General features: G+C 42.7%; 1 protein-coding gene across 2 annotated transcripts in view; it reads right to left on the reverse strand.

Annotated features, from left to right (window-relative positions):
* The window catches only part of pdlim5b (PDZ and LIM domain 5b), a 90,773-nt gene that overhangs the window by 70,573 nt on the left and 5,388 nt on the right, over positions 1–14,812 (reverse strand). For both annotated transcript variants that reach the window (XM_080743253.1, XM_080743252.1), the window contains exon 2: positions 9,508–9,613. In XM_080743253.1, the coding sequence (XP_080599379.1) occupies positions 9,508–9,606 (99 nt within the window). In that variant the 5' untranslated portion in view covers positions 9,607–9,613. The remainder of the gene's footprint in view (positions 1–9,507; positions 9,614–14,812) is intronic.

Consider the following 14,812-nt stretch of genomic DNA (forward strand, 5'->3'; position numbering starts at 1 on the left):
CAAAAACATGTTGATATCCCTGCTCTTTGGGACAGCTCACAGCAAAATACGGATACATTTTTGCGCTCAGACTTAAATTAACAGTTGGGATTTCTATGTGAACATACATGAACTATATGCCCCTTATCCATACCGTATGCACATGTACTTGCATGCTATAAAGAGACAGACAACTGCTGACATAATCTATCTATAAATGCGAGAAGTCTCTGCGTGTGTGTTTGTAATCCGCGTATCTCGAGAACCGTTCGTCCCACCGGCTTCAGATTCGGCACGCGCGTTCCCCGCCGCGGCATGGAGTGCAGTGCCGGGCCTCGACCCGACCCGACGCCCGGTTTTCCCTAACCGGCGCGAAACGTTCGGAATCTCCTTATGCGGAAATCGGCGCAAAATCGGCGCAAGCGCTGACTCATTGTGACATCACTGCAGTGCCGGGCGCAAGCACTGAGTCATTGTGACATCACTGCAGGCAGATACAGGGGCCTAGCCTCGACCCGACAGACTGAGATCTCCATATATGGGCATATGGGCAGATACAGAGATCTCCATATATGGGCAATACAGGGGCCTTGCCTCGACCCGACAGATATCTCCGTATATGGGCATAAAAGGGACACAGACAGATATATCTCCGTATATGGGCATAAAAGGGACACAGACAGATATATGGGCATAAAAGGGACACAGACTGAGATCTCCATGACAGATATCTCCGTATATGGGCATAAAAGGGACACAGACTGATACAGAGAATGGGCATATGGGCAGATACAGAGATCTCCATATATGGGCATATGGGCATAAAATGGACGCAGATATATGGGCATAAAAGGGACACAGACTGAGATCTCCATATATGGGCATATGGGCAGATACAGAGATCTCCATATATGGGCATATGGGCATAAAATATGGACACAGATAGAGTATATGGGCATAAAAGGGACACAGACAGATACAGAGATCTCCATATAATGGGGTTTGCATTAAAGGGTGGGGCATTCATTCCCTATTTACATCGTTCCCGAGTTGGCCAGGTCGCAAACTCCATATATGGGCATAAATGGGCACAGGCAAACAGATGGTCAAACCAGGTCCTACAGAGATCTCCATATATGTCAGAAAATGGACGTAGACAGACATATCTCTCCATATATGGGCATAAATGGACACACGCAAACAGATGGTCAAAACGGATCCTATGACAACAGGTATAATGGGGTTTGCATTAAAGGGCGGGGCATTCATTCCCTATTTACATTGTTCCCGAGTTGGCCAGGCCGCCGACTAGACGCTCGGCCGCCCGAAGGGCGGCCGAGCTTCTAGTGTATATAAATGCTCTATAGGCGATCGTGCAACATGAAGATTATGTTCTGAGCTTATCAGATGGCTAAATTTGGGTACTTGACTTAAATAAATCTCAGCATGAAATATTCTAGTGAGGAATCAGGGGGGCAGAGTCAGTGCCTAATATGCAAACAGACCCAGCTAAAAATAGCTTCTGTAACGCTCAGTCCGAGTATCACATGTCACTAAAAACAAACAACAAGAGTCCAAGAATAAGAGGAGGAAAGGGAGGCGGGGAGTGAGATGCACTAACACATACTGTACATGTCATACTGTATACAGCAAAGATCCAGAGTGTTTATTTAACGCAGAGAGTGTACAAATGGAACCAAATGGATCCTTAGAGGCCTCTCTGAGTTTTGGACCAGTAAGGGTCCAGTTGGTTCCATTTGGAGGCATTTGGAGTTGGTGCACTCGCTCCTCTGGCCATTTGTACACTCTGTGGTTTCAGTACAAAAGGGTTTAGAAAATGGATAAATTAAAACTGAGGATGTTACTGTGTATGAGCAACTCTTTGCTGTGTTCTAAAGATTTACTCAACAGGGGGAAGTCACTATTCTTGGAAGTCCTCGCTTCACAGTATTCATGTATACATTTTTTCCGGTTGTTGTCGTTTCCGTTTGACGTCTTTACTGTTTTATGGGCAAATGAAATAGAGATATCTGCGGGAGTTTCTACTGAAGCAGGACCAGCTACAGGTTGGCTGTGAGAGAAACAGGGAAGGAAATCAGGCACCTAATATTTCCTTCCTAAGGGACACAACAGGCTCACTCTTCACTATAGCAGCTGTATATTCAGGGACATGATTACTGAATGGAATCATGTCCCTGAACACTGGACTGTAAAAATATAGCTTGACATCTTACTACAACTTACTGTGTCATTTCATGTTTTAAACTATCACTTCAAAATGATACAAGAATATTGCGCTCATTTCTAGAGACTACTATAATTTACACAGTTTTTTTACTATACATATTCAGCCAACTATGAATATTCAGTATCACTTCCAGGCTGATGACAAGGGGAGACATTATGTTAGTTTGTCTGTCCAGGGTTAATCTCACAAACCACTAGACGAATCAGAAACAAATCTTTTGTGCACGCTGTCAGTACTAGGCAATGGAACTATCTCCATGCTTTTCTTTTCAAATCTTGTGTATTCTACTGAAATATTTGACTTTAATGGAAGTTAGTGGTAGTAGTTGGATCTGGGTGAAACCGTGCCCAAATATGGAGTCATACGTCTTAGCTGACTGACAGACTTGCAAGCATTCCACTGAGCATACCTTTTTAGTTTTTAATTTTAATTAACCTTCAGCTATGCAAGCAGAATATTTGCTCTGGGATGGCTGCTATAAGAATTCACTTTGGATGAAACTTGAACAGCAGGCTTTCGCACTTCACAGTGTGAGCACATCCCATTCCATCACCATATCATTTATGGCTCTTACTCCTCCTCATTCTTTGTACGGTTTATTACAATTACCAAGCCCAGACCATGTCACACACAGAAATCAGAGACGGGCTACAACATCTCCTCTCAACCCTTTGAAATGGCGGCCTGACTAAAGCCAGACAAATGCCAAAATACAAACCCCATAACCCAATGAACCACTTGTAGCTACTTCCCTTTATTCCATGTTGTGTAAGTAATACTGTAGTGCATCCCTTTGGCTGTCTTTAGTGTCTTCTAAACAACAGCAACTCTCCATTGCATTTGTCAGGTTCAAAAGGTTAAAGCAAGTTTCAAAGGCCATGGTTTGTTCAACAACATAAATTAAATTACACATTGTTATATTATTATTATTATTATTACTTATATTAATTGCATGTGTGTGTCAGTCAAACTTTGAATCATCAGAACAATTGCAAAGTGTCCAACACAGTGACATGTCAAACACGTCACTGTTTCAAATTAACCTTCTAATTCTAAATGACTGTGCTCTACATTGTTCTCATTTTTGTGAAAAAGGCAATGGACAAAAAGTAAAAAAAATGTAGGCAGTGTTCCAATCTGCGATTTGTGAAACAGCTAAAGGAGGAGCCCCCCACACTAGCACTGTTTCCTAAACAATTCGCACAATACGGTATGTAAACCTATAGTTCCTGCTCTGTTCTATTAGCCTGGCATGGCCAGACTAATCACTGTGTACTGTATATCAGTCTGGAATCTTTCTTTTTAAGATATGTATCGATAGTATACAGTGGATAGACAGGAAATGAGGAGAGAGAAGGGGAGTGAGACGCAGCAAATGTTGTCAGGATCTGAACATTGCAGCCTAGGTGCCCGGACCGCAAGGCCAGCTGTCCGGGCCATTCGTCTGAAATCTCTGTGTGGAACCTGCATTTCCAAGGGGCAGATTACAAAGATTCCTCTGGTGATAAACCCGCCCCATATTTGCACACTGGGCCTTGATTTTTGCCCCACAACTTCAGGGGCAGCGGAATCCAATCACAACCGAGCCGTGCCAGAGTAATCTGCAGAGGGCTTTTTTGCACTGGCAGATTCGTCTGGTTTCCAGGCTACTGTTCACAGCCAACCAGTAGAAGAAATCGAAGATTGTGGCTTTGACCTTTGCTTTTAAATATCCAAGACCATTAGTATTTAATATGGGAGATGCTTGAACATGTATGCTAATTTGATCAATTCAAATACTCAACTACTGTACGACATGGTGCAAGCTTGTAGAGCTACTATTTATGGTGTGCGATGCCAGCGTGGTGCATAACTACGTATAAATAATCCTTTTAGAGAAAGCCTAAGAGTTGGCCAAGAAACAGACATGCTGACCTCTATGGAATGCAAATGAGTGAAATCATTCGTGGTGACTGTTGAGGAAATTATTGAGAATATAGATTGGAGAACCAGTAAACCCAAAAGGTTGGATTTACATAAACAGTTGACTTGTACTAACATTCCTTAGATGAGAAAGGTCAGAGGGCCTTCCATAAGGGGACCAAGTGAATAATCGACAATAAACGACCCAAGATTAGGATATGGCACTTCAAGGCAAACAAAGTTGATATGTGGTCCGACAGTTTCCCACCAAAGCTGTGGGTCTTTAACTTTTATATATTCATCAGAAGATAAAGCGTCATCATTCTGGTGTCAGCCCAGAGATGTTTTTCCAATTAGTTTAGACTTAACACAACTGTTAGATGAGTTAGGTTTTAATACATGGCCTACATTTCTATTGAAAATACAGTACAGTAAAGCATTGTGTAGCTTTCCTTTGCTGTTACTGTATACGGGTGGTAAGACTGTGTGACAACAACATGCATTCCCCTTTTGCACCCCAGACTTCCAAAAAAGGAATCTCGTCTCATGTGAGACACACAAAGGGATGAGGGCCTGCCCCACTCCGGCAGATGTAGGACAACAGATGTACCAGCGTCTGTGCTGCACGCCAACCAAAACAACGTCTTGGACTGGTTATGTTGGCTGTGCATTGCACTGCATCAGAATAGGATTTGGTTTAATGGACAAGCGGTGGACTCAGTCAGGACATCTGAATGCATGGTTGTGACTTTTATACAATCACTGGACACATCCTAGAATGTCACTGAACAGTTAATGCATGCTGTGGCATGCTCCAGACCACCGATGACTCTCAGGAATCACAGGATCGCTGTTGGACATTCAATATTTTTATGGTCCCATAAGTGGTGGCTTGCCACCATAACCCATAAAAAATGTCTCGTCTAAACTGTCACAATATATCTATCGCAGAGGTTGCTCTTGGTGATTTAATTGGCACGCAGTGTTGTGTAAGAGTCGTTATGACACCAAAACGCCCAGAAGAAATGTTTTGTTCCTCAGACATGCTTTATCTTGTGGTGGAAGAGGCATGTTCTAGCTCACACTAAATCAACAAACATAGTTTTCTCTCAAAGCATAAAACGATGCGCTGCCAGACAGCTGAATCAAACTGCCAATTTGTGTCTTGTTGCTTTCCACTAACGATAGGCTTTCAATTCTGCCGGATAAATTAAATGGATGGGAGATTTCCTTGTCAATATTAGAGCTAACTCTGCTGGAGTGTTAAAAGATTCCATGCTAGATGAAGCATAACGTGTGCTTTCTTGCAAATACAGTCGAGTTATCGAAATCCTAGAACATTCTCTGCAGAGTCTCTGAATATTCTCTGAAGTCCTTCAAATGTTGTTCATCCTGTTATATTTGATAGTTTTTTTGACCGACCAAAAATATTACAGAATAATATCTATTTTCATTGTCAACAAAAGAAGGAAAATAGTCGCCATAGCAACGCCGGGCGTGAAGTCTTTGATTTCTGATGAAACATGTGCTACAGCAAGTCAAACATTGTGCTGCTTCCACTGCATTCATCTCAAAGTCAACCTCCCATGACTCTCACTACTCTTGTACTGTTCACCCATCACTCTCACTACTCTTGTACTGTTCACCCATCACTCTCACTACTCTTGTACTGTTCACCCATCACTCTCACTACTCTTGTACTGTTCACCCATCACTCTCACTACTCTTGTACTGTTCAAAGATGTTGGTTTCCCACCCTTCCTAACTTTTCCCTAAATAAGTGGTTCTCAAAGTGGTATCTGTGGATCCCCAATTGAGGTGGATCCAGGGTGTCCCCAGCAAAATGTGTTAATATAGCAAAATCCGTTAAATCCCTTTAACCTTATGTTATACTTAGGCTATTCAAAAATATGCATGCGCATATGCATAGAAATGTGTTTGTGAGCTTGTAGATCTGCTATTTTCAAAAAATATTTTCAGATGGCAGTCTGCGGGCAAAAACATTAATTTAGGGGTCATTGGCAATTTGGCATGAAAATGTTTGAGAACCACTGCCCTGAATCCCCTTCTCTTTACCTCCCAACTCCCATCTCACTTTTATCCACCTAAAGTTCTCCTCAGAATAGGGATGCGAGGGTTCAAGTTGTTCATTTAAAAGAATGATCCTATAACAAAGATTTGGCGGCCCCCCTGTAGTAACTCTGAGGACCCCCTAGGGGTCCCAGACCCCCTGTTGAAGACCCCTGCTTTACAGTATAAAAATAGCTCCAAATAGGAAGAACCCCTTATCTTCTTAAAAGCCTACCAGCGGTTACAGTGCCGGCATCACCCCACCGGCTGCTGTAGTACAACCCACCATGGCAGCAGCACACTGCCACTTAACTTCACATGGGCACGGTGATACTCTACATGTGCAATCAACCACTTCAAATATCCACAGCAACCAACACTTAGCATGCCACAGCGTGGACATTCTGTACGATATGTTAACCCTGGCATGTTCCGGTCTGGTGTGGCATAAACAGAACCACATGTTAAATCCCGGGCCTGGTACAACTCTTGGCGAGGGTTTAATTGGACTTTACAGTGAATACTACGGAAAGGGCAGGACCTTTCAGACTACACTCTGGGTACAATGGTGTCACCTACTGTACTGTAAAGCCTGTTGGACAGGTTGGGCAATACGCATGATGACCAGTACAGTATAAAGAATATATAAAACAGAGCAATGTGCAGGTCGAGTCCATCCAAAACTTAATGTACAGAAAACCTCAGTAGTTTTCCCTTACACATGACCTGTATAATAATGGGCCTCTCTCGCTCTCCGTCTGTCTGTCTGTCTGTCTGTCACTCTCTCTCTCTTTATCTGTCTGTCTGTCTCTCATTCTGCACAGAGCAACCCATGTGGTCAGGAAGACATGGTTAGAAAGAAAGATACACAGACTCTAAGTGATACAGTGGTCTGTTGTCGTATTCTTCTGGGTGGGCCAACACCACCACCACCCTGTGATTAAGGCATCTAAACTCTTTCTAAGGGCTTTGCTAAAACCCCAGGAATTGAGAATATTCCACACACAGAGATACTAATACCATATAAGCTACAGTATATACCGTATACTGTATATCTCTTATATATATATTCTCTCTCCTCTATATCCTAATGGCGTCTCTATGACAGTGAAGATTGAATGAACCCAATTATCCATTGAACACAATTGCATCATTCACTGCAGATTGCTTTGCATATATGAATAATTAATGTATAAAAAAAATGAATGCCCCAAAAAAGTTCAAAAGCCCTAAAGGGAAGCCATAAATAGTATTGTTGGAGGGACACATGTCCTGGACATGTGGACATGACGTCCATCCCGTTATTGTTGTAATGTTCTCTGCCTCAGTTTTATCATTCAACACAGCTTTACTTCCCCAAGTTCAGTGCAAGGGCTTTGTACACTAAATTAAACGCTAAACGCCAGAAAGTTTGATATTAAGAAATAGTTTGAGGAAACTTACTGGTCATTCACATTCAAAACTCATGACAAACTGTCTATGACCAAACTCAGAAGATTGTGTTTCCATCTGACAAAACACACTTCTCATCTTCATAGACCACATTGTTATTTAGCTGTACTCCTACCACTGAGGGGAGAACAGAGAAACTTCCCCTAAGCAAAACATTCGGATTTCACTTTCATGAAAGGAAGTGGAAGAACCTGAATACTGGCCTAATAGTCAACAGACATAATCAAAGCAAACAGACCACACTGGCTTGAGGATGAGCTGTGTGGTTTCGGTGCCACTAGCCAGCGAGCAGTCAGACAACAAAATCCCATATTAAAGACCAATGGAATGGAAAGGAGTGAGTGTCCAGTGATCAGTGCCCAGTGATAAGGCCTTTCTGGGCCGGGTTTCGTATAGTAATAATTTAAATAGTATGTTCAATATACTATGGAATGTTCCATATTATTTTTAGGACATATAGATTTTCAGACAAGGAGACCTGAAGAATATTTGTTTGGCATCTTAATATCTGCCTGCAGGAAAGTCTTTACAAGGCATCGGTTGCTTCCGAGGCTCCCATACAGGAATGGGTAGATAGCAAATGATATTTGCTATGGAAAGGATTACTTTTTCTCTACAGCTCCAGAAATATACATTTATTCAGTTCTGATTTAGTTGGGTCTAATATGTAAATCCTCTGGGACTGGATTTTGTAGAGGCAAGAATGGAATGACTTTACATTATGTCTTGCTCATGTAAACTACATTAATTATTTATGATTATAGTTTTTCTGTACTCTCTAAGGTCCTCTTATGGGTAAAATGTATTGTTTTATGTACACATTTTATCTCTCCCAATTGTAACTAAATAAATGTTAATTTGAAACTGTATTATTGATATTGCTTTCTTGTCAATAAAGTTGGACATATTGTTTAGTTCAAAGGACATGAGAGGACAACTCTATGGACAATAACAGATCTGAATGTGATTCTCAAATAACCTGCCATCATACCGACTAATTTCAGTTTCTTATCATTGCTGCAGTAATAAGTGTGTCTGGTCGAGATTCCCCTCTTTAATCCATGAACATAAACAGTGTAACCATGGAGAGGAGGAAGCCGGACCAATATCAGCAGAAGATCCATTTTTCAAACCGTGGGCCTGCCAGAAGTCTCCCTCCCGGCCCGGCCAGAGCCATGGCCAGCCACTTCCAAAGCCTGGATTTATGAGACCCCAGGCGTCTCAAGACAGATATTGCCAAACCACTGCTGCTCTGAGGGCTTCCAGGGAGAAGGGTCATTGTTGGAGAATTCCTAAGACTTCAGCTGCAGATCCAGTACAGCGGACCTGACAGCAGACACCGAGCCACTCTGCTAAGGCTTCAAACTCTATAAACCCCAGAACGTGATGGGAGACAGCCAGAGCACTTAGCACTATCTCCTTCACAGGACCAAAATAACAGCCGCTATTAACAGCTGTGGGCTGAATGAATGCTCCATGCCCCATGGAGGTCTGTGGAATAGGTTGAAGACAAGTGGCCCGGTCACAATTCAGTTATGTAACATTATTAACATGACAGCAGAGTCACGGTCATGGAGGAAAACAGGCAAGGACTGGGGAAGAGTGACTGAGAGGGGGTCCATGGCGCGTGGCAGGTGACGTGTGGTGGGTGGTGGCCGAAACCAGCACGGGGTGTCAGTCAGGGGATGGATGGCACACGCGCTTTCATCACTAACCACACAGATGGCATAGTGAGAATGCCTGTCATTCCACAGAGGTGAGAGTGTGAAAGAGTGAAGAGAACGTTTGTGTGTTTATGCGTGCGTGAGTGCATGTGCGTGCATGTGCGCGTAAGAGAGAGAGAGAGAAAGACTCACCCGTGAGATGGTGAGGGGAACACAGAAGTCCTTCCCTCCCTGCAGTCTGAAGCCCCATGGAGCTGGCCCCACTAGAGAAACACTGTAGCTGTTGCTCATGATGAACCTGTAGACACAAAAGCTTCCATATATTATTCACTTTACTGTACCTGCACTGCACCCATACATTTTTTAAATAAGTGGCTTAGCTGGCTTAGCGGTCCGGTCAGTCTCAATGTAGCCTGACAGCACGACCCGAATTCGAGTCCCGATCCCGACAGCCTTAGCTGCGTGTAACTCCCCCCTCTCTCACACCCCCATTTCCTGTATATACTATACTATCAATAAAGACATAAAGAAGTCCCCCAAAAAGCACACAATAAAAGCAATACAACAATGTAAAAATGACAGACACCAGTACACACTCGGGCCTGTTCAGTGGCATGGCACCTCAGTTGTTTACACTGATGAATGGAGTGTAATTCATCAATTCATTCACCCATGTACACTGACCACAATGGAAAGAGGCCCCCCGGACTTTTTGTGTAATCTTTTAGCATAACCTTTGACCGTGCTACCTGTACTAACACACTTGTTAATAAAGTATTCAATCAATCAATGACTGCTATGACTGCACAGTGCAGGTATGAAGCTTTTCCCAAAGGGTGCCCTTTTGCTTGCTCCTCGATGTTCTGTACCAGCCCAGAGTAGGGCATTAGGGGAAGGTGGTGATTGAGTGGGTGTGTGATGATGATTGTTCTATTGAGATTGCAATGCATGCAATGGCTTTATTGTTTTGTTTTGAACTGTGAGGTTGGGTGTGGGGAGACAAATTATCCTGGCAGCAGTGTTGGCTGTGCATGTGAGTTTAGTTAGTAATTGATAGCATGTTTAAAAATCACACCCGATTTTTGTGACATTTGAAGAAAATATGTAGGAAAAGGAGCAAAAAGTGTGTTTTGGAGAAAATTCAAGATGGCGGAAAATCTATCATGGCGCAAATGGGCGTGGCCTATATGGGGAGATGCGTCATGACCCAAGGAATCCAGGGAAAAAATATTTTTAATTTTCCGACCTACGGTTCAAGAGTTACAGGCCAAAACGTAAAGTGGGGTGTTATAGCGCCACCATGAGGCCAAATGACACAATTATTTTTTATTTAATCCTTGAAATCATTATGAACCTCCTCTCCAAGTCTTGAAACTGTAGCCCCTGTGGTTTGCGAGAGACAAATAATTGAATGTGAGTTTTTGCGATTCCCATTCTAAGTCAATGGGGAAAATGAATTCACTAATAAATTAATATCAATTAAACTATAGAACCTTTCTCTTAGAAAAGTAATAGCCCACGATTCCCGAGTAAGCCGGTCGATTTTACATATGGCGCGAGTGTTTGGTGGCAAAACTGTGGGACTAGTGGCGTGCCGAAGTTTAGGAAGTTCAGGCTACATACACACACACAGACAGACAGACACACAGACAGACACACAGACAGACCCACACAGCCACGTATAGGGAGCCTGTGTTTCACACAGCTCCAAAAAGCAGGTGGAACAGTAGGCTACAGTAGGATGGGCTGAATAATGTGCTGGTACAACAGTAGGAGATGGGGGCAAACAGTGCTTTAAGCTTGTGGGTGACTGATAGTCTTTGGTGGCTCCTTTTCTGGATGTCATAGGTGTGCCGAACTATTGTCTATTGTCACTCCCGAGGTATATAAGCTGTCAACTATTTCAACTGTTTGGTTATTGAAGATAATGTTATCCCCTTTAGTCTTGCTAACGTTGAGGTGTAGATGTTTATCCTCACACTCACACCACTGGGTGAAGTGGAAAAAATCACACCCGTGTGAAGTGGAGCTGTGTGTGTGTGTGTGTGTGTGTGTGTGTGTGTGTGTGTGTGTGTGTGTGTGTGTGTGTGTGTGTGTGTGTGTGTGTGTGTGTGGATCATGTGTACCGATTTTTGTGACATTTGAAGAAAATATGTAGGAAAAGGAGCAAAAAGTGTGTTTTGGAGAAAATTCAAGATGGCGGAAAATCTATCATGGCGCAAATGGGCGTGGCCTATATGGGGAGATGCGTCATGACCCAAGGAATCCAGGGAAAAAATATTTTTAATTTTCCGACCTACGGTTCAAGAGTTACAGGCCAAAACGTAAAGTGGGGTGTTATGGCGCCACCATGCGGCCAAATGACACAATTATTTTTTATTTAATCCTTGAAATCATTATGAACCTCCTCTCCAAGTCTTGAAACTCTAGCCCCTATGGTTTGCGAGAGACAAATAATTGAATGTGAGTTTTTGCGATTCCCATTATAAGTCAATGGGGAAAATTAATTCACTAATAAATTAATATCAATTAAACTATAGAACCTTTCTCTTAGAAAAGTAATAGCCCACGATTCCCGAGTAAGCCGGTCGATTTGACATATGGCGCGAGTGTGTGGTGGCAAAACTGTGGGACTAGTGGCGTGCCGAAGTTTAGGAAGTTCAGGCTACATACAGACAGACAGACACACAGACAGACCCTCCCACACGGCCACGTATAGGGAGCCTGTGCTTCACACAGCTCCAAAAAAGATAGAAGAACAGAAGACATTCCAAAGCTCCATCTAAAACAAAACTGCTTTTTGACAATGCATGAATAATGAAATAATAATAATGAAAATTAAATTTATAATTGAATAAATGTAGCTGTATAAATATTAATTTTACCTGTGAAATGTGTCTTAGTTCAACGGTGGTCACAAAACATACAAACCATATCGCCCCTCAGTACTTGATGCCGAGGACGGAGGGTAAAGCAACAGCCACAACTATTTATACTGCCATGAGTAGAATATAATTATAAGACTCCTTCGTACAACGTGTCTGTGGCGAGTTGGGAGCTTGTAGATATTTCGAGTGTGCGACACTGACACACAACAGAGTATAAACCAGGCTTAATAGGAGGGAGAGAGAAAAAGAGAGCGCAAGAGGCCATGAGATCGCAATGTACATAGCCTATAGCTACACCAGAGCTCATCAGGTCACACACAGTAGCATGTGCAGCCAAGAAGTCTGGCATGCAGCCAAGTATTTCAGGGAGTCCATAGCCGCGGCGCGGTCAAACGTGATGAAATGTGTCACGTTTTCTCAGTTGAAAATCAGTTATTGTCGGCGAGCGGCACAGTCATGTGACCCAAATATGAATTATGCTTTACCGTTGTAGTAAAAGTACAAAAGTTTAAAAAGTACTCATTGTGCAGAATGGCCCATTTCACAGGTTTACAAATGTATAAAAAGCTTTTGAAAATATCTGATATTGTAGAACCCCTATTTTCAAATGGCCGAAAGGTATAGGGCTCAAGTGGGTAATGTATGTTTTGTAATAATTATCAAAATCTACAAAGTAACTAGTAAGTTTTCAAATAATTGTAGTGGAGACTATAAGTCCAATATTTCCCTCAGAGATGTAGTGGAGTAGAAGTAAAGGTACTGACATTTGGAAACACTCCAGAAAACTAAAAGTACCTCAAATTGTCCTTCAGTAACAGTGCTTGAGCAAATGTACTTAGTTGCTTACGATGGAGGGCTCGTCTGAGGACGACCGACCTAGAGAGGTGCAACCGTGCTCAGCACAACCAAAGCCGAAACATAAGGAGCTGTATAGATAGAACGAGCTGAACACCTGCTGGTCTATCATTACAGCCAGCCTATACACTTTATCAGTACTGGAGGCCATAGGGTAGAGAAGTCGTCTGGGAATCGGAAGGTGTATAGCCTGGTTCGACCTCCAGCTCACTTAGTCTATACGTGTCAAAGTGTACCTGAGGTCCTGAGTGACTCAGGGCGAGACACTTAAACCCATTAAGACCTGCAATTATTTTATACTTTAGCTATTGAAAAATAGCAGATATACAAGCTCACAGCGCTGCACCAAGTGCAATGCTGCGAGCTTGCAGATCTTTGTAACTCAAATCTCTGCTTCCGGGGGTCCCTGGAACAACATATTTTGAGATGGGCGTCCGCGGCCAAACACATGTAATTTTGTATAGATTTTTCAAAAATAGCAGATCCACAAGCTCGCAGCGTGGTACTGAGCGCTTGTATGTGCTATTTCTTTGAGCGGTGGTCACACCGTCTCCATAGCGTGGCCGTGTGTGTGTGTGTGTGTGTCTGTCTGTATGTAACCTGAGGAATGTGTAGCCTGAGGAATGTGTAGCCTGAATACCACTGAGTGACCAGAGAGGTTGAGCATCAACTGCAATACACACACACACACACACACACACACACACACACACAGGCACCCCCCACCACCGCTCAGTTCACACGGGTGTGATTTTTTATAGTTAAAGCATAAAGTAATAATGCGTAATAAGGCTTTCCAGGTCTTTAACCCTGACCCCCCCACCCCCGGTTGGTGCCCATTTTACGCCATCTGAGCAGCCATCACCTGTGTGAAGCTGTAAAAGCAATTTCCCCACCCCGGGGGCGAGAAAATACTCCCTGCCCCTTCTCAAACACTATTTAATTCATTCCCATCATATACAGTAAAGCCAACTCAAAATTACATGATGTTACTCTCAAACTCTCTGGACTTTCTGAGGCTCTCTGTCAATAGAACAATCTAACTTCATGTTTAATAGAGCATTTTGTTCAATAATGCTCCAGTCAGGAGGAAAGCAGAGTTTAGTGAAGTCTTTAGGTACATAGGCACTGGGGCAGGTCAAACATATCCACAGCATATCCTCTAATAAAATGCTAGTGCAAGCTGTTAAGCCTGATTTATGCTTCTTTGCAAGACTATAAATAGCATATCTACAAGCTTGTGAGCTTGTAGATCGACTATTATCAGTACGAGACCCCATCTACAACAAATAATAAATCAGGCTTCAGACCCTTGAGGCTGCATGCAGAGCTTCAAGGTAGAGGTCACGGGGTCATATGGTTTGGACAATAGAGCAGTATGCTGGGCCTGGGCTAGCCTGGAGTGGTATCCAATCCCCATAACATTTTAAATAGATTTATTGCTTTGGGAGGAGAACAGTTTAGCTATAAACAACAGTGGTTGTTAAAAAGAAATAAGGTTGTATTGCAGACATGAATATACTGGTAGTTTTCCTCTGTTTCCATGAAAAAGACTCTCAAATCAGCTGTATTTTACTCAGTGAACTAGAGCTGCAGAGCTGAACTCAATACCCATGTAGTAAAACAAACTGATGTCACACTGGGATCCAGACTTAGACAAACTAAGCTTGAGTTGATATATTTTGTCACAAACGATAGAATCATTGTGTTTATTATTCAAATACTTCCTGCTGTTCCTGCCTAACACTACAATT

This window comes from Nannobrachium achirus (genome assembly GCF_963921795.1).
Source record: "Nannobrachium achirus genome assembly, chromosome: 15".
Lineage (NCBI taxonomy): Eukaryota > Metazoa > Chordata > Actinopteri > Myctophiformes > Myctophidae > Nannobrachium > Nannobrachium achirus.